The sequence below is a fragment of the Triturus cristatus genome, chromosome 10, assembly GCF_964204655.1.
Source record: "Triturus cristatus chromosome 10, aTriCri1.1, whole genome shotgun sequence".
NCBI classification, from domain to species: Eukaryota; Metazoa; Chordata; class Amphibia; order Caudata; family Salamandridae; genus Triturus; species Triturus cristatus.
In genome coordinates, this window is record NC_140593.1 from 181,185,484 (window position 1) to 181,211,969 (window position 26,486).

A 26,486-nucleotide genomic window follows, 5' to 3' on the forward strand; every position below is an offset into this window, starting at 1 on the left:
AAAAATCAGAGTATCCTGTCAAAATTAACTTGAACTAAGCTGAAGTGTGTAGCTTCCCTATATATACCACAGAAAGTAGAAGTTACATAGCTGAGGCATTGGGTAACATGAGGACAAAAGCCACTAGTGTTGCAAGTTGAGCCCGTAGCTGGTCTTCCTACTTGCTACACAATTAATGATGCTCCTATGTGCTTGAAAGTTAGCAATGTTTTCACTTTTTGATCAATTTCTCCTTGAAATTGTATGCCAATATGCTATGTAATTGCTCAAAACACTGTATTATTGATAATACAATTCTTTCTCCTTTCCATGCCGATTTCCAAAAGGGGTAATAACAATAGACCAGACATTTAGATGGAGCATGCTGACATGTTAACTTGAGAAAAGTTTTACTGTGCATACCATACATCAACCTAAAACCAGTGTTTGATAGTGATCCAAGCAGAAATCTGTGGAAGGTTTTTGGAGAACCAATTGATTCCAATATAATAGTTCTCAGCTTTTAAAAAAACTTACCATTCTGACGGTATTAACCCTCCATTTCAATGGGACCCCAAGTGTTAAAACCACTGATCACTTTCTGATCTGCATCAGAGACCGTCAGGTGTATGTTCTGGTCCCATCCTCTTTTCCTTGAAAATAATGAACTGATCATCTGGCTCTAACATTGTCAGTGACTCTCCCTGTATGGGTGGTATACCCAATATAACCATCTTTTTTCAGAGGATTCCACCCTTGTAACTAAATCTTCTATAGATTTGAAAAATATGTTAACAGTCTATCAAGTTTTTGTAGTGAACATAGTTAATAAACAATATAAGATTAGGACTAAAGATATGATGGATTGTCTACATGTATATTTTAATTCACATTTCCTTAATTGATGGTAGAGCAGCTGGAGTAGTGAAGGTTTTGTTTTAGTGAATGGGAACACCAGGTTCAGAAAAGCACTTTAACTTGTACACACCATACTGGTGTGATGAAAAGATTATTCTCGAAATATGGCGGCAGAACTATCTCATCCCTAATAAAGGTCTAGTGTACTCGGGAAACAATGACTGGATTATTTATTGGAAGATGTAATTTGTGATTTTTAGGAGAAATTGGAACGTAGTCTTACAGTATCTCTTTCAAATTCAGTGGAGTACTCACCAAGTCCCATTGTTAAGCTCAACATATTCATGATGATGTTGTCATTCTGGCCTGTTTTGGCCCAGCAATGTAAGTCAGTCTTGCCATGGGTGATTGTATTGAAGAGCTCCTTTCAACATTTGATTTGGTGCAGTGGGTATGGGTGTAACATTCTTCCCCAGTGTGAACCTCCTTTCCAATGAAGATCATATTTCCCTAATCCTTAAAACAAACTCTGTGACAATCGCCTGTGCATGTTTTCCTTCTCCTAAATCTATCCTATCAGTATGTTCCTTTTTCCCTTGTAGTTTGGGTATTTGTCTTGGATGCATTAGTGCTTGCATAGTTTACAATGTATGAGGTCTTCCTCCATTTTCCAGTTTTCCTCACTAATTTGAGCATATATAATTTTTCAGATTTGACCAATTCATCTGTGTCCCTCGGAGATTCAACCTTCTCTGGCCAATTTGGGCTCATCCATTGTTTTGGCATTACACACTTTTGTATTGTCGATTTCCTTTTCTGTCTGTGGGAATAAGATGGCAATCAACAGACATGCCACAACTGTTCTGGGGACTGTAATGTCTGTGTTTGTCGCTAGCTTGTCCTAATCCTAGAAAACAGAGATCCTGCTACAGCACATACCATTTGTATAAACGTAGCCGTAGGTCAGCTCTTCATATGCTTTTCACGTGAATTTTATTCATTTTTAGTAATGCTCCATCCCAATAGAACTTGTGCATACTTGACACTAGAAATATATCAGCAAGGATTAGTCAATCCTTTGGAAGAATCTAAAGTGAACCATCTTAATTGGTACAAATTTTTCAGGATTGGCCAGACCAGGTAAAAAATACACCGGTTATACGTTGGTGTTGTGCCTAGTCCGGGGACACAAAAATTGCTTGAAGAAAAGCTGGTCCATTGTCTAACACCGCTGCACATATTAACTTCAACTAGAGCTCTGAGAAGTGTTTGTATCAGTTCTGACCTACAGTTGGTAATGCTCTATTTACTAAGTTTTGTCTAGGGATCTTACTAAATGTCTTAATCCTGATTCTGTCCATTTTGAAGTGATGCCCCTAAAACTGACATCTTTTAGGTTTAGTTTTAGCTACAAGCTTTTGACTTTACTAACATTATATGTTCGATAGGGGCTCTCTGCCTGATCTGTTTATCCACTGGTTTGTTAGCGTGTTATTCACATTTACATTTCTCCCAGTACAGCATGGGGAAATGGCTCAACCCTTTTTAGCCTTTGGTTAACTTAGCTGCAATGATAGTCACCAGGAAGAGATCTGCACAAAGTAGTTCCCTTAGAAGGACTTCTAAGGCGATGGGTGCTTTGTGCGACCAAACAAATATATATTGCTTTTAACCAGTAATTCCATTTTTGTTTTAAGATTGATGAGGGCCTGGCAGCTTCCCTAACAATAGAGTTTCAGAAAACAACACAAACATTGACAAAGCCAGAAGGCATGTGGTCAACTCCAGACCTATTGCCTTTGGCAATGCTTGTTTAAATAAGGTGGTTTTGACTTCTTGCACCACTACTACAGATGGCCAGTTATTTAGGGATACTAGGGAGTACCAGAGGTCCACCCAGGCTTTGCAGTAACCAAATAGCTGTTGTAATCTAATAAGAGGTGTGAACAGTTTATGAAATTAACTACCTGCTGGCTTACATGTTCTGGTTGATGATTGCTCTTAATAATGAGATAATTATTTGATGAAACTTTTTTGATGCAAACTTTCTTAAAATCTTTGTAATTGGTATCTTTTTTTATAGCATCTTTCTTCTTTTGATTGGTGTTGTAATGCATGCTATTATTAGTTTGTAAATGGATTGTGTAATTATTTTGATATAAATTTTAGGAGCAACATTCTGCTCAAATTAAATTGATGAACTGTTGAAAGTTAAAATGAGCAACTTTTATTTTTCATTAGAAAGAAACATGCGCATGATTCAGATACAGGAAACTCTGACGGAGCAGAGGAATGTTAAAGACAAACTAGAAAATGAGCAGGAAAAACTGCATGTAGAATATAACAAGGTGAGGTAGTAACTTGTTTAACATTAACACGGTCTTCTGCTAAAATCGTGATTTTTTTTTTTGTGTTAATTTTTATGCGAAACACAAACTCCTACATGTTGCTGTATTTCTTTCTCTCTCTGGTACCGAAAAGGATTATCTAATATGTGAAAGTGTATACGTTACATTAGCCTAACTTCAAGAATTTACACCTGATTTGGCAGAAATCTAATCTTTGATCTGCAGATTGTGCCTTTTGGTATTTGGTGTACATCAGTTAAGTAGTATTATAGATATTAAAGGAAACCCAAATTTGTATATATATGATCGCAAAGCCTTCACAATTAATTACAAGCTCATGCAGAGATCTGCAGAGCTCTGATTGGCTGCCAACACTTCAACCAGGAAGCTTTGGCAGCCATCTTGGGACTATGCTTCAGGTGAGTCTCTCCCCAAAAAGTGAAAATAAAGAAAAGGGGGCAAGGTAGGAATACCCTGACCCCCAGGCCTTGAGGTCCCAGAGAGACCCCAGCAGGGCAAAAATGCATTTTTTCAAAAAATATTTTGCCCCGATTTCATGAAATGTGTGACAAGAATATTAATTAAAAAAAAAAAAAAGCTCTCTCTCCTGTGCTTGTTTGGAAAAGGACCACCAGGTGGGCCAGGTCCCGGGTGCATTCTGCAATATAATAAAAAATGGAGTGGGTCCATGGACACCCCCCAATGAATTGCGGGGGCGTAAGTTATAGTTAGCCCAGGTAACTATAACTTCTGAATTTATAGTCCCGGTCGTTTGTTTCTTTGTAGTGGGAAAAGAATGATATAATGCAAAGGCTTTTCCTTAGGAGAGAACCTTTTGTCTATACTGAACAATTGTCACCATCTTCAGATGACATTGTAAACAGTCAGAAATTCTCCACTATTCTAGGCTTTATGATTTAGCACACCCTCCTGGTACCACATGTGAGATTTAATGGTACACCTCTTTAGAAGTGGATGGAAAACTAATGATGCCAGAGGAAAAGGAATTGGAACTGCATGATATCTCTGAACCACATCGCTACCTACACCGTCTCTTGGTGGTGTGAAAAGCAAGATTTGTTACATGTTACTTTCAGCAACCGCTGTCAGACCACACCATTATGTCAGGCACATCATTGTAGAGTTGTGGTACACATATTAATAAGATGCCATAACTTAGGAAAGAAGCAAAATACTATTTCAACATACTTAGAACAAAGAGCAATCTTTTCAACTGTCACTGGAACTTGCCTAAATACTCCATTTAATCAGCAGCATCATATAAACAAACAAGGAGCTATGGTTTCCAGAGTCCTCTCTCAACCATGTTGCAGTGAGGAAAATCTTCATTGCAACAGTTCTTTTGCCAGGATTCCCAAATTTAAAAATGGACTAGACCAGCAGATACCTATTACAGCAGTACGTGTGTCTGCGCTAAAGAATTAGGTGCTTTGAAATCCTTTTGCCTCAGAAGTAAATTCAAAATACCACAGACTACACCTCCAGTTTCCCATTGCCTCTATCTGAGGGATTTTCAATTTGACATTTCTATTTGTGTTCCTTCCTACTACTTCTTCTCTCGAAGATGATCATGAGGTTGAGGCAGTGCAATGTAAGGATAATCTTCAAAGCTCCACATAAGTTTTATCAGGGGTTGTATCCAGATTTCCTCAAACGATCCATCCAGCAGACAAACGGGCTTCCATTCTGATCAACAATATTCACCACAGTGTGAAGTAAGAACCTCCCCATCAGCCTTGCATCACTGACTATGACTGCTTGGTTCCAGAGTAGCTAGAATATGGCCATTAGAACTTCTGAGAAATGCATAGCCATACAGAAAGCATCATTCCGCCAGAAGTGGTAAAACTTGTGAAGGAAACATTTTGACATCTTACTTTCCATTCCTTAGTCTGGTTTACAGTTTTCTTCTTTTGTGGTACATTTTGGCAGCCATGACAGATTAAATCACGTGTCCTGCTTGATTGACACAGCTGTGCGCGATGGGCATTGAAGCTTCTGGGATTCTTAAATATGCATTGTCTGTGTTTCATTTGCATTCCAGCCTATGCAGAGAGACACATTAATTGTTTTAATTTTTAGATTTAAAATGTGTTTACAATTTGGTGTTTTTTTATTTACAAAATTGTACTTTCAGCAAAAGGCTGCATTTTAATACTGAAACTTTGCTTTGTATAGGCATTGACTGAATTATTTTGAAATTGGAAATGCATATATTTTAAGAATGCCGTTTACGGGATCTCCTTATGAATTCAGAAAGAGTAGCTGTGATGGAGAATGAAACATTTCCTAGTAACCATGACAGAAAGTTTCAATTCTATTAAGGACTCGGAGGCAAGGATTATGCTTTACTTTATTTATTCCTTTCTCCTGCAGATTTCAACTTTAATAAAAAACTAACATTCCCATAAATCATATAGCACAGGTCATCACAATCCGCCAATAGGCAGTCTTCGTAGACCTCAAGGGCGTGTGCTTCCTGCGTGACCTCATCTTTCTCGACTGCGACTATTTTATCCTCGAGCCCTGTTCGTGCGTCTTGTTACCCTCTGAACCTGGAAGAAGTGGAGAAACAACCAATGACTCGTACTTCAGGGAAAACCCCAGGCAATCACAGCAGACATGATGCAATCATATCAGAGTATGAACATTAATAGCGACATACATTATACGTCCCCTTTTATGGAACCTAAACTAGAACTAGGTAATAGTCAAAATCACATACTTATACCATACAACCAAGTACCACTTTTGGGTTCATAATTCCTCTGTTCCAGGTTGGGATCAGGTCTCTAGTAGCCTCGGGTGGGATTAATCCTCGTTTCCTCGTCCTTAATAGAATTTAAACTTTCTGTCATGATTACTAGGAAAATTTCCATTCTATGCCAGGACTTAGGCGAGGATTATGCCTGTTCAAAGCTCATCCACCACTAACAAAGCCATGTCCGCGACTGGCTTAAAGTAAAATCTCTTGAACATAGTCTGATGACCAGTCTGCAGCGTTTATGATATCTTCTAACCTGCTCCCCAGAGAGAAAGCTTTTGAAGCCATAGCTCCGCTCACTGAATGTGCACCAAATTGCGAGACATTTGTACCTGCTTCTTGCATCACCCATCTGATACAACGGGCTATGGTTGGAGGTGAGACCACCTTGAAACACTTTCTAAGAGAGATCAACAACTGTGGTTCCCTGGTGGACGGGCCTCCTCCATCATACTCTCATATTCTTTGAGACAACGAACCACACACAGCTTAGGTGAATTGTCAAAGACTGGATAAGACCCTATCCTGGAATCCGTCTTGCTTCTACGAACAATATGGAAGGTAACCCCCTGAGGAGTGAAAACCCTTCCTGAAATGTCCAGGGCTCTAACATCGGATACTCTTTGACATGACACCAGGCACAAAAGCATTGCCAGTTTAGCTGATAGCTCTTTATGAGACAGATATTTGTTGGGTTGCCAAGATTGGAAAAGGTGTAGAACCTTATTGACGTCCCATAATGACGAGTACCTGGGCTCCGAAGGAAGGGTGAGGCGGATTCCTCGCATCAACTTACAAATGAGCTGATGCTCCCCGACCTGGACTCCTTGAACCGGCACATGGCCCGCTGATATGCCACCTATAAGAATTGATAGTGCGGTCCGCTAGATCCTGAGCCGCTAGAGACCCAAGACATTCATAACAGCTATCACTTCGCACCCCATGGGATCTTGGTCATTGTGAACACACTAACTGACCCATCTGGTCCATGCCGATCTGTAGAGCTTGCTTGTGCCCTCTGCCCAAGCTGCTCCCAGTAACCTTTGAGCATTGTTCGATAGGCCTGAGATTGTCCATCAATGCCTTAAATCAGCCAAGCCACCAAGGGCTTACTCCATTGCTGGACTACCGGGTGGGGATTGCCTTGGGGATCCCTCAGAATAAATGGATCCCGGGGTAGTAGGGTTGGAGAATCTCAGGAAAGTTCCAGAAGAACTGGAAACCACACTTGATACCTCCAATAAGGCGTGATCAGCACCACTTTTTCCTGCTGTCTGCGAACTTGTGCTGTGACTCTCATTATCATCGCAAAAGGGGGAACAGCGTACCCCGTCCCCCTGGACCAAACCTGGCAAAAAATGTCAGTTGCCACTGCCGGAGGGTCTAGTTTCCAACTGAAGAATCGTGGTAGTTGGTGGTCCAGGCGGGACGCAAAGAGGTCTATGGAAAACGGGCCCCTCATATTGTGGAGTCTCTGAAAGAATGTTGGGTGAAGTTAACACAGGCTCATGGTCGACCAGCTCCGCTATCACGTTGGACGTGCCTGGGAGATACTCTGCCATCACCGAAATGTTGTGGGAGACACAGATCCTCCAGAGATCCTTGGCCAGGTCCGCCAGGGCCTTGGACCTCGTTACCCCTAGATGATTGCTGTAACGGACCTCCGAGACATTGTCCATCTTCAGGAGGACGTTGCAAGAGACCTTGTCTTTCGTCCAACTCTGTATGGCGAAGGAACCTGCCATCAGCTCTAGGCAATTGATGTGGAGCTGACTTTCCTCGGTGGACCACTTTCCTACTGTAAAGGAGTCGCCGCATCGAGCACCCCAACCTGATTTGCTGGCGTCGGACTCTATCACTAAATCTGGAGCGCATCCAAAGATGGCTCTGCCATTACAGGCCTCCATATGATCCAGCCACCACCTCATCTCCATGCGTACTTCTTCCGAAATGGGCACCTGGTCGGAATGCTGAAGCCCTCTGCGAAGATGTGAGACATTCAGGCGCTGCAAGACTCTGTAATGGAGCGTTCCAGGGAAGATCGCCTGAATCGATGAGGCTAGCAGGCTTACCAACCAAGCTATTTGCCTCAAGGAGGTGGATGAACGCGCTAGCATTCTCCTGAGTTCCCTGCAAATCTTGGTCCTTTTTCTCAACAGGAGGCTTAAGGTGCGGGTCACCGAGTCTGACAAAACCTAGGAAGGTCACCTGCCTGGAGGGTATGAGAAGCGACTTCTTGACGTTGATCGTGAACCCTAGGTTCTGAAGAAGATCTACCGTCTCCTGCAAGAGTTGCAAGAGGTGGTGTGGACATTGCTCCGTCGTTCAGGTTGTTCAGGTAAATGATGAGGAGGAAGCCTTTCGCCCTGAGTGTTTCCATCACTGGTTTGAAAACTTTGGTGAAGCATCATGGGGCTGAAGAAATCCTGGAAGGGAGGGACGCAAACTCGTACACCTGATCCACCACCTGAACTGCAAAAACCGATGGTGCGGGGGAAATATAGGGACCGCCAAGCAGGCGTCTTTCAAGTCCAAGCGTGCCATCAAATCGCCAGTTTGGAGGAGATCCCTTAGAAGATGAATGCCCTCCATTTTGAAGTGGCAGTAGATCAACCATTGATTGAACTCTTAGGTTTATCACCGGTCTTTGACCGCCGTACGTTTTGTCCACCAGACATATTGCTGAGGAACCCTCTTGGATGGAGACATGCTGGTACAATCGCTCCTTTTTGCAGCAGATCTGCCACTTACCGGTCTATAAGGGTGAACTGATCTTGTTTAAAAAAACAGCGGTTTGGGGCGTGAAACTTATAAGGGAGAGCCATAGAATTCTAGGTAATAGATTTCCAGTTGCCTTCGAAAACCGCCAACCTGCCGCCCACCTTTAAATGGGGAAATGAGGAAAGACTCACCTGGTGTGACCGGGTATTGGCCCCTGGCTGGTCCTCTGGCACTTCGACCTCTGTAACTTCTTCTCGATTGGAAGAACTCTTGTCTGCCTGGATCTTGCTTTTTGTTTTGCTGCCTTGTTGAGAGCCTCTAGGATAGAAGCGGCGACCGAAAGCCCTCTACCAAAGCCGGCCTAACAAAAATTCTAGGATGAAAGCCGTTTTTAATAGAAGCTTGCGCCTTGTCCAAGGATGTAAAAGTTGCTGCAAAGTTGGTTAGCTCTTTAATGAAAGGATCTCCAAAGACCTGTGCCACCATACCCCCTTCGGAGGGACCAAGTCTCCTAGCTTGGGGTCGACATTCAGTAGAAACTGAGCTACGCCATCTAATATAGTTTAGTTCTCCAATACCCACAGAGAAGGAGAGAGGCACACGACTGCAAGCATCCAATCCGTTTATTTTCACCAGGACATAACACAAAGAGTGCCTTCCTTTTACGTTTCGGTCACCTGACCTTATTCATGGGTGTAACCAGCACATCAACTTGTCATGTGACTGTTGTCCTTTATACCAATGGCACTTCTGATACGCCAGCCAATCTGACTTGCAATGATGCATGTTTTAGCAATCTGACTGGAATATATATTTTGGTATAAATATCACAGTTCTTGTAATTAATTTCAGTCAATTCCCTTTGGGCATGCCCAAAAAACAATCACTTTGCTTGCTGTCTCATGTATAGCCCTATTCCAAAGGCAAACACGGGCCCTCTACGCAATAGAATCTGCAGCAGCACAAGTCACTGCTAATCCTCCAGGTGACACAGTGCTGACATTAGTGAGGTGGTTCCGTCCCGTACCAGCGTCGGGCTACGCCGTCTAATATAGTTTAGTTCTCCAATACCCACAGAGAAGGAGAGAGGCACATGACTGCAAGCATTCAATCCGTTTATTTTCACCAGGACATAACACAACGAATGTCCAGAACGTGCCAGACATTGATTGAATCCTCAATTCAGAATACCTGAAAAGAGGAGCATCTAAAATGAAAGTGGGAAGTTGGTGTTCGTTCAGTTATGCCTCAGGACGACTTGCAAATGCTGAACCATTAACCGTGGTACAATTTTAATAAAGTATGAACGAAGGCATGCCTATCGCCGAAGACGGGCCAATAATAAAGCAGCAAGGCGTGCCTGTCGCCGCAACCAATAGAATGGCACTAGAAAATATGTATGACAGGAAGGTGTGCCTATCGCTGTAGACAGGAATATAATGAAACAGCATGGCGGGCTTGTTGCTGCAACAGAAACAAGCCTAGCATTGAAAACAGCCCAATGAAACAGTGCAGTGTGCCTTTTGCTGCAACTTGTAAACTTGAACGAAAAATTAGCCCAGAATATGGCTGACAGCATAACTAACGTGCTTACAAAGGATGTTGTCATGCACAAGCTAAAGAGAGTGCGCCTGGGAAGGATACTTTGTGACTGAGCCTGAGATAGGCGCATTGCCCCACTCGCGTTAGCCAGAGGATAACGGTGAGTGTGCAGGTTGAAGACTAGTGTAAGAGTTTGCAGGCTCAAGGCATGGCAGACCCAAAGGCTAACTCCTAACTTGCTCCCAATCAATTATTGTGAATCTGTCTGCTTCCCAAAACAATGCTCTGAGTGCACAGACCGTACACTATGCCACTTGCAACGCTTCATAGCACAAACTAATTTTCAATAAGCAGCATGCCGTAGCTTGCCTGTTTGACGGCAATACAATAGGAATGCATACTGTCATACTGGTGCTGTCCTGTACAGGTTCCACCAAAGAAACTAACGGGCCCCTATGTTATAAGCCTAAACTTTGGGGGCTTTTTACACTTTACAACGTAGGTGTGCCTTCACCGAGGAGTGACTCTAGCTACTCTAAGATTCCAATACTGTGGACCAGCACAATTGTGAGAAACAATTTGACAGGATGGCCTCACACACCGTCCAGCTGTCCGGCTTCATCATCGGCCATCACACGTTCGCCATGAATCCTCTAATGGCAAACAAGCCCATATTAAGCCTGTAGCTCCAGCATTAGTATGAAACTAAAGTGAAAAAAGGGAAAAAGGGGGTCCAATAAAAAACCCTACCGCCCGCCAGTTCGCTATTCTAAACTTCATTCATTGGTGCAGGAGGGATGATTAAAAACAAGAAACATAGGGCAATGATAGCCCTGTTATGGTGCTACGATGTCACATACTCCCTATAGGGGTCCCGGGCTTTCTTTAGAACCAAATTGAACCCAATATGCCCCTACAGTGCTTCCCTATAACTTGTAATGATTAAATGCATAAAATACCCGATTGACACCTGGTACAATCTGGGTCTTTCAGTGTCAGGTGGAAGCTTCTCCTGTATACTTAGATCATGTGCCTCATGGAGGGGCGGGTTAGGGAGTCCTGTAGTTACACCTTCATCAAGGTACTCCCTCTCTGTATCCCTGTCCTCCTCCCGATGGTGCCCCTGTACAGAGTTGGAGCTGCTAGTCATCAAAACGTGTTCTAAGTAACAACACTGGATGTGTTTCTTGAAGGTGCAGTTTATTACACTGGACAGCACACATCCGTAACAGGAGCTCATCCATTAAAATCTGCCTTCCTAGAACGCTCTCCTAGAATGCTTGTGGTGACATTCTACAACAAGTTGCAGGTTTCAATTGGAACCTACGTGTAAACCAACCCACAACAATAAGTCTCTTTTTGACATATTTGCTTGCTAATTTACACCTACTTAAACTGTTGGCCTGCAACCTGATACAATAAAATTATTTTTTGATTTTTCTTTTCTTTTCTAAATAAGGCCTTTAAATCTAAGAGTTTGCCACTTATTGTGTCAAATTATTTAAAACAACTTGTTCTGATGATATTTGTAACATTATTGAAATGAAGAAGAAAGTGGATACTTTCAAGGCTCTGGTATAAACATCTTTAGCTTCTATAGGTCAGTACACATAGGGTGGGTCTGACCCTTGCTCCTGTTTGGATGGCTTTATTGTCTATCTCAGTTGTCTCCTCTTGATTCGATGTCTTTCCTACCTATTCCTCTGTATGTCTTTACAAGGAGTATTTTGGTCTTCGAGTGTTGATGGCAACCCATAAGTTCACACGTATAAGTGTGCGCAGCAGGCACCAAGAAATGTCTTTGTATTACTGGAGCATCCCTCTGTGGCCATCTTTGAATTGGTGTTTTTCAGATATTAGAAATGCATTTTAAGAAAGCCACTGTGTACGCTTCCCCACATTTACAACATAAACCTTTATGCAAAATGAACATTTTAAATAAAAATGTAGGCAAAGAATAACTCTAAATCATGTTAGAATTTATCTATGTTCTACATATGAAGCAGAGCTTGGCATAACTGTCTGTTTTTTTCAGCTTTGTGAATCATTGGATGAGCTGCAAAATCTAAACAGTGATTTGCGAAATGAAGGACAGTCACTTTGGAACATGCTGGGCAGAATCATTGGACAGGTTTGTTTTTATATTTCCTTCAATCCATGCACCTTAATTTCAGAGTACTTTTTTGGTTTCTCCCTTCCTCTGGTGTCTGGAAAAACTCGATTTGAGCTAGTGGTTTAAGAACTACTCTGTGGGTAATCATTTGTGACTCTAGAGCTTTACTGGGCAACTACTGGAGGACTTGTGGCTTTATTTTGTTTTTGTAATAGCGATCTTTGTTCCAAAATTCTTTCATTTGCTTTAACTGATTGCCCTGTCATTTGTGATAAAGACAAACCTGATATGTAAGGGACTTCTTTTCAACACAAAGCTATTCTCCTCTTTTTTTCCAAGCATGCTCGAGATTGGGAGATGATTTTTCTACTAAATTTGTTTGCTTTTTGTTTACTTACATTCTTCTATGCCCTTTAGATAAAGCATAGTGCACTTTGTCTTTTACAGGGCCACCAGTCACTAGCTAACTTTTGACCACAGTGGTACAATTATTTGCTCAGTTTTGCCTTTCTTTTAGTTTATCCCAGTCTTTTTTTTCTCTATTCCCCAATTACCTTCTTTCCTTGTATGACATTTCTCAATACATGGGCAGCATTTGTTTGCCACACCAATTATTGTTATAAAGATTTGTTTACATCTACCTGTTCACGAAAGCCATAGTTTTATACATGAGGAAAAGATTTAACCCCTCAACTCTTCACTTCAAACACTTCTCTTAATTCACGCCATCTATCCTTGTGAGTGGAGACTACTTTTGACCGTGTCTGCATTGGGTATCCCTTTAGAAACCCCCTTCCGAGCAGTAAAATTACTTCTGTACATATATACACCTTTCTGTTAGTTTATCTTTACCGTCTATTACACAATCAATCATAATTCTCTCAGCCTTTTGGAATATGGTAAAATCTGTGCGTTCTGTAAATGAAAAGGCAATGGCTGGAGAGCAAGTTCAACGAATTTGTGAATGACATTGCTTCTACAGTTAATAATTACTAGATGTTTCTAAGCAGCTCCAGTATTGAATGAGTAATGTCCTTCCATGAACTAACAGCTGTAATCTGTTTTCCTGAGGGAGCTTTTTCCAGCGCTTAGACACATTTCCAAGTTCATCCTCCCAGATACCCTTAATTTTTTAGTTAACTCCAAAACATAATAACCAAATTGAGAGATTTCATAATAGCTGTTGGACTACCTATGACATGGCAAGAACACTGCAGGCCGGTTCCTGAACTTTAATACTAGAACAGTTGATTCAAAAAGTAACAAAGGATGCCCAATGTGAATAACAAAATTGGAATTAAAAAAATCAAAAAGGGCAGTGCCTGAAAGGAGCCACCGTATCTAATCACTTAGAGAGGAGTGCAGTCACAGAGGCCTTGCATTTTTTAAATTAAAAAATGCCTTTCTTGTGCAGTGCTACGTCTTGGTCACTCCTCTCTGATAGAGACTTCTAGCCACAGATTCCTTATCTTAGAATTATCTCCAGGCATCAGACAGGATCCAGAATTTTCTCTTGAGCAGTACCCATGCGCGCGGATAGGTGGCATCCTTCGTCTCCGTGTTGCGTTGTCTGCATCGTCCATGCCTGAATAGACATGTGTGCTGCCTATATAGTTGACACCCTGGCTCTATGACATCAGTTCTTTTCTTTCCATGCCAGTCCGTGCACTCCCGGTAAGAGCTACCCCTTAGTCATTTTATGACTAAACCTTTTTTGAACTGTGTCGAAGTCTTTTTGAGGTTTTTTCTCCTGCTGTGGCAGGATGTCATCACGGAAGGCCAGCTTCAAACCATGTGTCATCTGTCACCGATTGAAGTCGGTGCCGTACCTGCACAATATATGCCTCCGGTGCCTCGAGCGCGACCATGACGGAAGGCCTGTGCTGATTGCCGCGCCATGAACCTGAAGGCTTTGAAGGAGCGATCCCTCAAGTTCCAGGTGGTTCGATGTGCAACGCTGCAATGATCGAGGTCCAGATAGCAGTCACAGAATCAGAGAACCTCGTTGCAATCCAAGTCATCGGACCACTGGTAAGTCACACCACCACAAGTAGTAGCAGTAGAAGTGGTCTTTGACTTCTCCATATCCCTCTTCTCATCGGCAGACGGAACGTTCACATTCAATACCTGGCTCTGCAATTGAGCCATCACCTGGGTTGTCTCTGCACCTCCTTGAGTTTCTGGGAGCCAAAGCGACCCCCAACCATCCCACAGAATTTTATGAGGTCATGCACCTCATATTTGGCAGCCAGGGGCCCCTTCTGGTTCCACACTGGCAGCTCAGGTGCCAGTCGGGCCCCTAGGATCCATGCTGGTATTCGGATCGACGACCGTCTCAACCTTCCCCGATGCTGGTCCCGATGTCGACGTTCCTGGCGCTACAGGCACCATCCCAATTTTAATCCGACACGGAGTGGGAGGAGAATTGCCCAATGCAGACTCTGGCACCGCCTGGAGCCATGCCTTCAAGGCCAGAACCTACGCCCTATTCTCACGGGCAAGGGCGTGGGGAGGAATGGGAGGGGTTTCTGGACCCTGAAGAATACCAGCCTAATGACACCTTGGACTAGTGTGAGGATCTGGATAAAGCCAGTGGACTGGACACTTTTCCAGCCACTGGCATGCTTTCTTCCCCCTACCTTGAGTACGGAGGAGGGAGCCCCCTTTGCAGTGGTGGTGAGGGGGGTGGCCGAGGTCTTGGATCTCAGCTTGCCCTCGATGGCCATCAAGACAAATGTCTTGACAGAAGTGCTCTAGCTGGGTTTGTCTCTATTAGAACGGATTCTCCCTTTAATGAGGCACTTATCGATGTCCTACTTGGGCATGGTTCAAGCCCAGGACAGGGGCTCCTGTGAGCAGGACGATTACCCGCCGCCACTGCCTTGCTCCAGGAGACCCAAACTTCTCCCTCCCCCTTTCCCCCTCCGGAGAGCTTGGTGGTCTAGCTTCCACCTTCCACATAAATTCTGGTGCATTCCCAACCACCGAAAAAGTTACTCTTTTAAAGCCAAAAAGGTACTGGGTAGATAGATCAACTCAAAAAATCATAACAAATTTTTCTTTTTGTGCTCTCACTTCTCCAACCAGTCGTCAGCAAATCATTCATAATGCACTGAGCCAATCTCCTGCTTTATATTCAATACTTGTCAATTAAACCACTGATTCTAACTGTCTCCTATTAAACAAATATTTTTTTATTATAATAATTAAAATTCATATCATTCTGTCCACAGAATATTCATTGACAATTGTGTAATATCAAAATATGAAATATAGAGTACACCACACCACAATAAAAGCGAAGTGTAATCCTACTCATGTGTAAAATCTCACCATTGAAGATTTGAAATTTATAACCATATGTGATGTTCATTTACAATCCCCGAATAAGCAAACATAGCTATGTCTATGTCCACATCATATTGTAGCTTGTAAACATGTAAAAATCATGGCAAACAGGGAAAAAATGTTTGAGTAATTACCCAAATACAAATTGTATCTCAAAATAGCAATACATGATCATAATATCAATAGATTGTCAATTGTGGATACAAGCAAGAAAATCACATTAAAAAACGGTATCATAAAATGTTTTTCTTTTGTACTTCTGGTATTTTCGGCGGATCTTAGGATCAAATTCCCGCCTTCTTCAGGACAAAATCACATAAAAACAGATGTTTAATCTCAATTTCCCATTTGTGCCCTTATCCTGCTCCTGGTGATAAAATCCAAACTTGGAGTTTGATCGTCCTCCACGTAATCTTGGCTTTGCATAAAAAGATGCACGTTCCTTGGTTAAAATAGAAGCTTCTTTTCACGTTATGTCACCTCTGTGCTCGTGGCCTAATCTTTTATAGATGGTGAGCAGTCCTAATCTTCACTTTAAGATACTAATGGGTTCTGTTCTTGTTCAATACTGATACCCTGGTCTTATATGATCCAGGGTGCACAGCAATGCGTCCTTCTTAATTTCAAGTTAGTTCCACCAGATCGGGAATCCAAGAGGTGAATACCTTAGGAAAGAAGATGTTTTCATTCACCAGCCTGGCCATGCAGTCTGTGAACACTGCTTGCCTTTTGGGCCACCATTCCATAGCTCTGTGGGATACTGTTGAGCAGGTGCTGCCAACGGTCCCAGAGAAGGCCAGGGCTGGGCCCTACTCTCCCAGGTTGTTGTCGATGGGAGAGATGCAGCGAAGTTCCTGATACGATGTGGACCACACACGACCGACTCACTGGGCAGAGCGGTTTCATCAACATTGACTTTACGACTCCACATCTTGTTGAGGACAACTGGCTTTTTTGGGGATGTCCAAGCATTGCTTATGGACATGCCCTTTGATGGCTCCTGTCTCTTTGGGGACAAGGCGTATTCAGCGCTGGAGTGCTTTAAGAACAGTGGGACTTCAGCCAAGTCCTTGGGCCTGTTCATGGCCCCTAGCCACCCCCAATCCGTCTTTTTCTCCTTTCGTGGCTACGAAAGAGGCTTACAGCCACATTCATTTCCCACCAGCCACCACGCCGACTTCCCAGCCTCTGTGTGGCCAAGGATGCGGTACTTTCAGGTCTTGTGGCTAGGGTAGCCAGAGATTGGGTCAGTCCACCTTCCTGATCTGCTCTCTTACCATCACAGGCACCCATCTGACAAGTGGGATTTGCAGATCGTCCGAAGGGGCCTTTCCCTCCCCTTCGTGACTACTCCCACCACCTATGCCACAAACTTGTGACAGGCTGACGGAGAATCACTTATCTTTTCTCCGCCAATAAGTGGTGACTCAGTTGGCCAAGGGAGCCACAAAGAGGGTGCAGATACCAGAAGTAGGTTGTGTTTGTTATTCCCGCTACTTACTGGTGCCCAAAAAGGACTGAGAACTTCGTCCTATCCTAGATCTGTGCTCTCTTAATTTATTCCTCAGGAAGAAGTTGTTCAAAAGGCTCACGCTCTCTCAGGTCCTGGAGAGACTGGACCCGGGAGACTGGATGGTAGCATTGGACTTGCATAACCCATACTTCCATATCCCAGTCCGGCCTGCGGTTTTACGGTGGACCACAGGCACTTTCAAGCTCGCAGTGCTCCACTTAGTCCTTACCAGTACCCCTCGGGTGTTAACCAAGATGATGGCAGTGGTTGCAGCTCATCTACCGAGATCAAGGGTGCCAGTCTTCCCTTATCTTGACGACTGGCGGTTGAAGGTGGCCTTGCCCCAAGCTGTCATCTCCTACCTCCAGACTACAGCGGCCCTCCTACACTCGCTGGTGTTCATTGTCAACATACCAAAGTCACATCTGACGTCCTCTAAAATTCTCCCTTTTATAGGAGCTGTTCTTGACACTGTGCGGTTCCGGGCTTATCTTTCTGAATCGTGAGTCCAGGATATTGAGGCTCTGATACCAATGTTTCAGAGTCCATCCTGAATTTATTTAGGTGAGACTGACTCTCAAGCTGCTGGGCATCATGGCCTTCTGCATCCTGCTGATGACACATGCCCTCTGGCATATGTGGGTTCTGCAGTGGTACCTGAAGTTCCAATGGGCACTGCATCAGGGAAATCTCTCCAACATGGTCTGGAAAAGACCTGTAGTGGTGGCTTGGGAACCGCGATTGGGTCAGCAGCAGACACCTCGGATCTGACAGTAGTGACAAATGCGTTACTCCTGGGATGGGTTGGCCATCTGGGAGGTGTGGAGAGCAGAGGACTCTAGTCTCCGGCAGAATCCGGATTCCACATCAGCCTGTTGGAGCTCCGAGCCATTGAAAACCTTTCTGCCCTCCATCACGGGTAGTCCTGTCAAGTGCCACACATCAGGCATTAGGCGAACGCATTTCAGTGTGATGCTCCGCATCACTGTACTGAAATGCATTGTCGTGCATAATGCATAGTGTCTTAGTTGTTTCTAGCGCTGCAAACCGTTTGTGTGGCAGCTGGTAGGGCGCTCCCTGCATGCGCTGTACCCTTGGGCAGGGTTGGGGTGCTCCCAACTGAGTGAGCCAAGGACTGGGGGGCTGTGAGTGCTACAATGTATTACTATCTTTATTCCCGCAGCGCGGCTCTGAGTCCGTGTCGGACAGATGTGTTGACCCAATAGCTACTATCGAGACAGCCGTGGGCCCGTCCGGTTGTGTGACACAGTGTGGCTGTGGCGCCGTGGGGCGAAAGTGACGTCCTGATACCGCAGAGTAAGGAGGAAGGCCGGACGCAATCATGATGCTTTGGCCTCTGTCCGAACGCAGTGCTGCTGCTCCCACCGACCGGGCCACCTGCGCTGTGTGAGCAAATATGGATAATGCTGGCCGCCTCCTGCTGGTGAATAATTAATTTCAGAGCCACTGCCTGGCTGGGGGAGAGTCAGTGCAGTGGGCGGGTCATCACGGAGTCATGACTGACTGACCGTCTCTGTTGCAGTGGCCACCAAGACCAAGACTAAGAGTAATTCTGTGATATACCTCTTGACAGTCCGCAATTGTGCTGTTTATTACACATTATATTTTGTGGATATATTCCTTGTCATTGCATTTAAGAGGCAATAAATAAATCAGATCCATCTGTGTATCCGTGTTATAACCCTCAAGGCAATTTATTCAAGCCCCGCCGCTCCCCAGGTTAGGTGATATATTGATATTCCCACATTTTATGAGCTATGACTAATACCTAGTAACTGTGAGAAGCTTTAAAACCTCACAATCTTGTAAAGCCATAGCTCCCGAGCCACAGGTTTATATCAGCCTGTCATAAAAAGATGCCAGTAAGTCATGCAACAATTAACGTCATTACCTAAATATGACGAAGTAAAGGTGAATTCCGTAGACTGGTAGCACACTGCCATTACTTTCACTTTGAATACAGTTTGTCGTGGGTCCTGCCAGCTCTCCACAGGTTAATTCCCTTCTCTTTGGGTCTTCCCAGGGGACTCTTTGAAGCTCTCATCACGTGTTACGTCAGTGAAACAAACTGCTGGCTGCCTAGACAAGTGCTGGCCTGGCTGAGTAATGGAATTGGTCAGTGCGGGCAGCGCCGGCTGGCCCATAGAATGTTGTTTACTGCAACTGGGGCGAGCCATGGGATGAAACCTTACTCTCCCAGCCCACCTAGCACCCTGATTTTACTGGCCCGATTGGCGTTTTTAATAAACACTATATTATCCAGGGGCGGCTCCTCCATTGGGGCAGAGGGGCGTCGCCCCACTGCTTTCTCGCAGTGTTAGAAGCAGAAACATAAAATGGTATTTTAAATACCATTTTCTGTTTCTGCTTCTCGCACTGCGAGAAAGCAGAAGTGCCTGGTTGTGGGGCGGGCTGGTGGGCGGTCCTGCTCGAGGGCAGGGAGGGAGTGGCTTGCCCACTGTTGTGGGCCCTGACTGTTTGGTCGGCCCCAGTTTCGGGATGACCAAACCAGTCATGCGCACTCTCCCTTTTTCTCTAAGTAAGCTGCATGCAGCCTACATAGAGAAAATGGCCTCCCTTCAGGCGCCTGGCTGGGCACCGCCTGCACCATCACATTGCAGCATTGTGATTGGCTTGGGGAGGGTAAGGAGGAAGCCTCCTTCCCGACACGGGACCCGGCCAGGAGCAGCAGGAGCGGAGTCGCGCGCATGACCCCGGGGAAGGTAAGTTTTTTAAAAATTGTAAATAATTACCGTTCCGGCAGTGGCTGTCTTTATTTGATAGCGCTCTTTCTCTCCCGTGCATATCTCACACCCACTCAGTTCTCTTTCTGACTTTCTCTTCATAACCTTCTGTCTCTTTCTCTCACTCATTCGTTCTTTTCTCACATATACCCTCTAGCTTCCTCTACTCTTCTGTTTTTCTTTCCCTGGTTGTTGTTTCCCTCTTTTTTGCTCTTTATTTCTCACCCAACTAATGTGCACATGGACAACAAGAGTGGCGGAATGGCACCTTTTCCTCAGCACCTCCGTACATCGTCACAATAAAGTAAAAAAAATAATAAAAAACGTTTTTGCATCTCCACATAGCCACAGAAGCAAGCGGGCCTCGCACTGTGCAGCAACGAGTGCTACAGCCAGTGACTGGTTGACTCACCTGACGGTTTCCAGACTGTTTCCCTGTTGGTGCGAGAGTGCTGCAGGTGCGGGTTTCCCTGTTTCCGGCTCTCGCTTCCTCGCTGCTGCGTGGGACTGCCCGTGCTGGCCGAGGCTGCGGGGTCTGCCGTGGATGAGTGGGCCTCTCTGCAGCAGCAGAGCTGCGGGAACCACTTGACAGGCAGAAGCTGCGGGATCCACTTGACGGGCAGAAGCCGCGGGATCCACTTGACAGGCAGAAGCCGCGAAAGTCACCTCACAGTGGCCGAGGCCGCAAAAAGTCACCTTATAGCGGCCCAAGCCGCGAAAGTCATCCCGCAGCGGCAGTAGCCGCGAAAAGCAGTGAAAAGCCTCCCTACGGCGGCAGGGGCCAAGGTGGTGTTTGGGAGGCAGCTGGTGCCACAAGGGAGCCGCGAGGGGGCCGCCAGAGGCTCCCTGAGGCCACCGGGGAGCCCAGAGTGCCTCTCCACCTGTGGTGACTAGAAGCGGAGGAGAGGGGCAAGAGCACTCTGGCTGCCTGGCAGTTGCCTTCCTTGAGGTGAAGCCCATAGTGTTTTCCCGCGTCTCGCAGTGAGCCGTGAGCTGGAGCACAGGTTGAGCAGCTGGTTGAACGGAGCAGGCGGAGGTCAGGACAAGATCGGGTGAGACCTGTGAGATATCAGCGTCTGGAGGTACAGGGGGATAGAGCAGTGCCAGCTGATAAGCCTGATATGCCTGGTTGAGTCAGGTGGAGCAGGTTGGATTGGCAGCCGTGCAGATTTCCTGCCCCCGCTCCCTCGCTCCTTTGCTGCCATAGCACTGAGGTTCTCCTCCCGCTCACTCTCCTGTTCCTCGAGCTCCCCTCCCCCGGGGTCTGAGGGGGGATTAAGAGCGGCACCTCAGTCACTAGATCGCTGGCAGTGGAGTGTGGAGTGCGGATCTGGTGCGAAGTTTCGTAGCAGCAGCACCAGGCAATTTCCGCCCTGCCTTGGGCTTGGTCGAGCTTCAGCGCTATACACTTTGGGGTGATTACCGGCCCAGCCTCGCCTTGCTCGTGGCGTTAGGTCTGGAGACGGCGGCTGGAGACGGAGGCAATAGCAAAGGGAAGCAGCACAACAGTAAAACGCCACCTCTCCACCCTTTGCGCTCCCTGTGTCTGTATCACACAAGGCCTTGTTACATCAACAGAGCAGGCCATTGCAGCCATCTTAGCCAACAGCCCCCAGGAGGTCAGGGGGCCAAGTAGGTCTAAGCAGGACCAATCAGGACTAAGCACTGAAGGTCATCTCAAGGCTGCCAATCTTTTTTTTAAAATCAAGGAGACCTTAGGAGACCTAAAGAGACTTAAGGATTACAATAGCAATGAGATCAGGGAAAGAGAGGTGGTCAGTTACAGCTATAGTCAGCAAGAGGAAAAAGAAGAGTAAGGACCTCAGTGAGATCTCATGCAACGAGAAGCAGGCTATGGAAGAGAATACATCACATGGTAGCCTGGTTGCACTGGATGACACTCAGACGCAGAACCGCGCTAGGTGCAGGGGCGGCTTTCAGCCCAAGATTTATTCAAAGTTTTCATTTCTGAAGGACGCAGGGGCAGTGTTGGCTCTCAATAATGAAAGCTTGAGCAACCTTTCTTCCCCCCTCTGCCCAGAGACAGTACCCTATTTCAATCAACAACACATAGAAAAAAGAGAAGATAAAGAGGGCGAGGGTGAGGCTAAGAAAGGAGATTGGGTCTCCTCGTGCCTAGAGGTCCATCTAGAAGAAGGGCCAATTCTAACTATATCAACGGCAGCCTCACCCAACAAAGACCTTCTGACGCCCACAAAATCCATTGTGGAAGGAACATTGGTCGGTTCAATTCAAGCTGCGCCAAGGGTCTCTGAGACGCCATCTGAATCAAGAACGGTCCAACCACTTGAACCCTTGGTCACAGTAGTGACAGGAAGAAAAGATTCAAACTCCAAGTATTCGCAAAATATCAAGGAGGGGCAAATGACTACTGGTACGGACATTTCTTCTTTAAATTCAACTACGGAGGCCACTAACACTGCACAAGAGACTACAGTACAGCGCACTACGATACGAGAGGAACATTTATCAATGGCTGAAGAGCATCCTTCTTTGCTAGGGGTACAGGGAACCTCAGAACAAACCTCCCTAATACTGGAGCCTGATTTAGTTGCCCTGTGGCTTTCATGCAGTCCCGGAGGAAAGGGGGAGGGACGAGGCAAGGCAAAAAGAGAAATTCAGCGCAATGGGGAAGATGCCAAAAGCAGCACTATAATTGCATCTTCAGGCAATGTGTCGAACAAATCTCCCGAAAAGCCAACAAGAACATCTTGACCCATGAATGGAGAGAGCCAGAAGCGCCACACCCTGAGCCCAATAGCAGCGGGCCTGGTACGTGGCTAGAACAAGAGCTATATGACTTATTAAACGCTTCTTGTATTAGGCACCCTGAGGCCCAAAGTGGGCACCGAATCCATCCCATGGAATCGGACGGCCAAGACACAGGTAGGCTGTGGTCGTCCCTACTGAATACTATGCAGTTGTCCATCAAGGCAATGCAATTTCACTCGGACAAAATAGATATACAATTATCTATTCTCAACTCAGTTGCTAATCATGTCGCTAATATTGATCATAGACTTACAAACATTGCTGAAATGATACATAGGGTGCAGGAGGGAACACAATTAACGTAAGCACACTGCACCTGCTACACCATAGTGGACAAACTGTTCACACTCCCTACAGCAATGGGGGATTTGGTGAGTGACATCAGGAACTTAACGAACACTGCCAGGACAAACCCCCAAGAAACCTTCAAAAAATACAATATGAAGGCATTCACCAGCAAAGAAAGCGCCCCCGAGGACAAGGGCAGGGACATTCCCCATTTAAAGGCCCAGACCAAGGAGGACGGACCGAGTATCCGCCCAAGTCTATGCAGGCTTAACACATCAATTACCGCCGAGGGCCAGCTAATAGAGCTATCCTTGGCGGAAAGGATAACCAGGGATGGTAATAAATAAAATGGAGCAAGCAATAACGTAGAACAAAGTGATCGAATGCAGCAGCCAGAAGGGGAACCATTGTTAGCCCAAGCCCCTAACATCCTAGGCGCAGTAAACGGGCAAGGCAAGGAGCAGCGGACCCAAAACCGCAAGAAAAAGAGTAAAGAGAGAAACAGGAAGAAGAACATGACGGACTACTTTCCTTTTAATAGACCGGATTCTGGGACAATAAGTATGGATGACATTGTTACTTCTGAACCCTCCTCGCCAAAAATAGAAAATAAAGTGGACCATTTAACCACGAAGTCTTCCCAGGAGACGTCCTCCGAGTTATCAAGGGAAACAAATGTTCAAGAGGTGCAAGCTCCTGCAGTAGAACGAGCGAAGCAAAACCGTTTCATGAGATGCAAAAGCACATCGACCCGCAGAAACAGTAATCTGGCCTGCACAACTAATAGCACTCTGGCACTTACACACGCCGGACAAAGGCAGACCACCGAGACATCGCAGGAGACTCCAGAACCAGAGGGGGAAGTTCCTGGAGTTGAACAGCCCAAGCAAAACTGCACCACGGGAAGAGAAAGTACGATGATTGACAGCAACAGCAATCTGGCCTGCATAACTAACAACAAACTGGCTCACTAGCTTGTCGGGCAAAGTGAGGCAGTTGGGGGCACAGTCAGTGGCACCGATCGCCCCATACTAGCAGGCCAGTTGAACCACAACAAGCATTCCCCCATCAATGCCATGAACCAGAAGAGCTGCGCAATCTTATTTATCCCTGAATTTAAATCGAGAGGCCTGGAGGATACCCTTAATAGAGGGAACATCCTGCGTCTGATTCAATCTATCAGGAACCTGGCAGACATCAATTCAGCTGATCTTGAAGCAAGTGAGTTCCGAACCAATGAAGAGCTTTCAAGAAGAGAGATGACTAAGGCAACTTGGGCCTCAGAGGAAACAGCAAGGAGGATCCTTGCGGATTGTGCCCAATTAAAAGCATGGGGAATCAAAATACTTTTACACCAACAACCGGGCTACCCTGTTCCTCTAATACCCAACAGGCCGGTTCATTCAGGGTATCCACATCACAGCAGCGTTCAATCAGTTCTCAAAAGGGGCGCGGAGCACGGACTTGCATTCATCAGGAAGGAAAAGCCAGGATGACGAACCCTCACAGGACGACTGGACCTGGTTAGCTAGAACAATAAACTCACAAGGCGAGGGCACTTGACTTAGCTCCACCAAAGCCCCAGAGGGTGGCCCCAAATTCGAATATGCTCCTGGAACGTAAATGGTCAGGGAAATAAGGCATCGGACACGGAATTTCTCTCCTATATCCAAGGCTTTGACTTAATTCTAATGCAGGAGATGTGGCTGGAAGAACCTCAGCACTTACTTGGCTACAAAACTCACCACCTCCCAACAACCAAAGGAGCCGAATTTGGCCACCTGAAGGGTGGCCTATCTATCTATTCGTCGATTAGCACCATAAGGGGGACAAGACTCCATTTTAACCCCAACAAACGGGCTCAAAATTCTTGAATTGGACTTTGAGGAGGGCAATGCTAAACAACAAATTATAGTCCTCAATGTTTATATTCACCCACGAGACAAAGCCAGAGGTATTAAAATGGTGGACACGGGTTAAACCAGTCTACTCTCGGAAGAGCTAACAACCAACCTTGTACTGGCCGGGGATTTTAACATGCATCTATTAGGACCACAAACAGGAGACAACGAGCTGGAGGAACAACTGACAGCAGGGAAGATTCCCATCCAAGTACAGGGCAAAAAGATAAAACTGTCAGCCCAGTCTAGGAACTTTATACAGGATATGGAACACTTGAGCCTTGTAGTATTAAATGGTCGCTTTCCGGAAGATCAGCCACCTGCGGCAACCTACCATAAAGCTATGGCACGTTCTACAATAGACTACACGTTGGTTACTCTGCAAATGTTTAGTAGGATTTCTAGTTTTAGGATTGGAACAAAAGAGCACAGTGACCACCAGCCCCAGGAAATCTTGATGTGTATTAAGGGGAGGCCCCTGATCTTACCAATAGAGGATCCAGCAACCATTTACACCATGAATTTCAGAAGGCTCAACTGCAAAACCAACCAACCAGACAAACTGCAAACCATAACTAAGTCAATCTGGGAAAACCAAGCGGAGGAACATAGCAATGCGAAAGCCCGCTGGGAAACATTGACCAAACAGCTAGGGAACAATCTGCCAAAAGAACAGGAGGCCCTGCATCAGACAGGGAACCACCCAACACCGAGACTGTAAGATCGCGATCTAGAAACCAACCTAACCACTTACCAATCTCCAACATATCAAATTTGAAGGCCCTCAACAAAGAAATAAACAAAACTTTACGAAAGCTAAGACAAAGGAGAAACAAAACCCCTTTACAAAAAACCCTTGCGCAGTTAAAAGCAACAAAGAAGAAAATGATCTGACAAGCTAAAAGGGCAGCAGAAGATACTCTGTGGGCTAAGCTCCTGTTTAACGCAAAGACAAATCAAAGCGCCAAATTTTAGCGAACAATAAATAGCTTAGGAATTGGCAATATGCAGGGTATCAACTCTCACCTAACAGAGGAAACTTGGGCAGGCCACCTTCTGGAACACTTGAGCTAAATCGGAGCTTTCCCCTTTTGAGTTAAACTATGGTCAAGTCAGCCCGACAAGCTGAGTCCCCACGGAAACTCAAACAGGAGGTTAACAAGAGATCTGCATTTCACGATTCTACAGATTAAAAACCGAGTAGCCAAAGGTAGGCTAGAGGGCGCACCTGGCCCCAACGGCATTCCCCCAATACTATTCAAGTCTTATCCGAACTATTGGGCCGCTGCATTATTACCAGTGTTTTAATACCATAGGAGAAGGGGCCGGTTTTCCAGATTCCTGGAAAGGCTCCATAATATCACCAATTTACAAGAAGGGAGACAAAAATAAAGCAACCAGCTATAGACTTGTAGCCCTAATTGATGTTGAGGCAAAATACTATGCCGGTCTCCTTCTGGACAAATTAACAGCATGGGCAAATGAAAAAGCCCTCATCCCCATCAACCAAACAGGCTTTTCTAAAGGGACAG

General features: G+C 45.3%; 1 protein-coding gene across 15 annotated transcripts in view; it reads left to right on the forward strand.

Moving 5' to 3' along the window:
• Window positions 1–26,486, forward strand: part of PHF14 (PHD finger protein 14) — a 1,035,579-nt gene that overhangs the window by 269,992 nt on the left and 739,101 nt on the right. For all 15 annotated transcript variants that reach the window (XM_085630765.1, XM_085630766.1, XM_085630773.1 and 12 more), the window contains 2 exons: window positions 3,079–3,185; window positions 12,269–12,364. In XM_085630765.1, coding sequence (XP_085486891.1) covers window positions 3,079–3,185; window positions 12,269–12,364 — 203 coding nt within the window. The remainder of the gene's footprint in view (window positions 1–3,078; window positions 3,186–12,268; window positions 12,365–26,486) is intronic.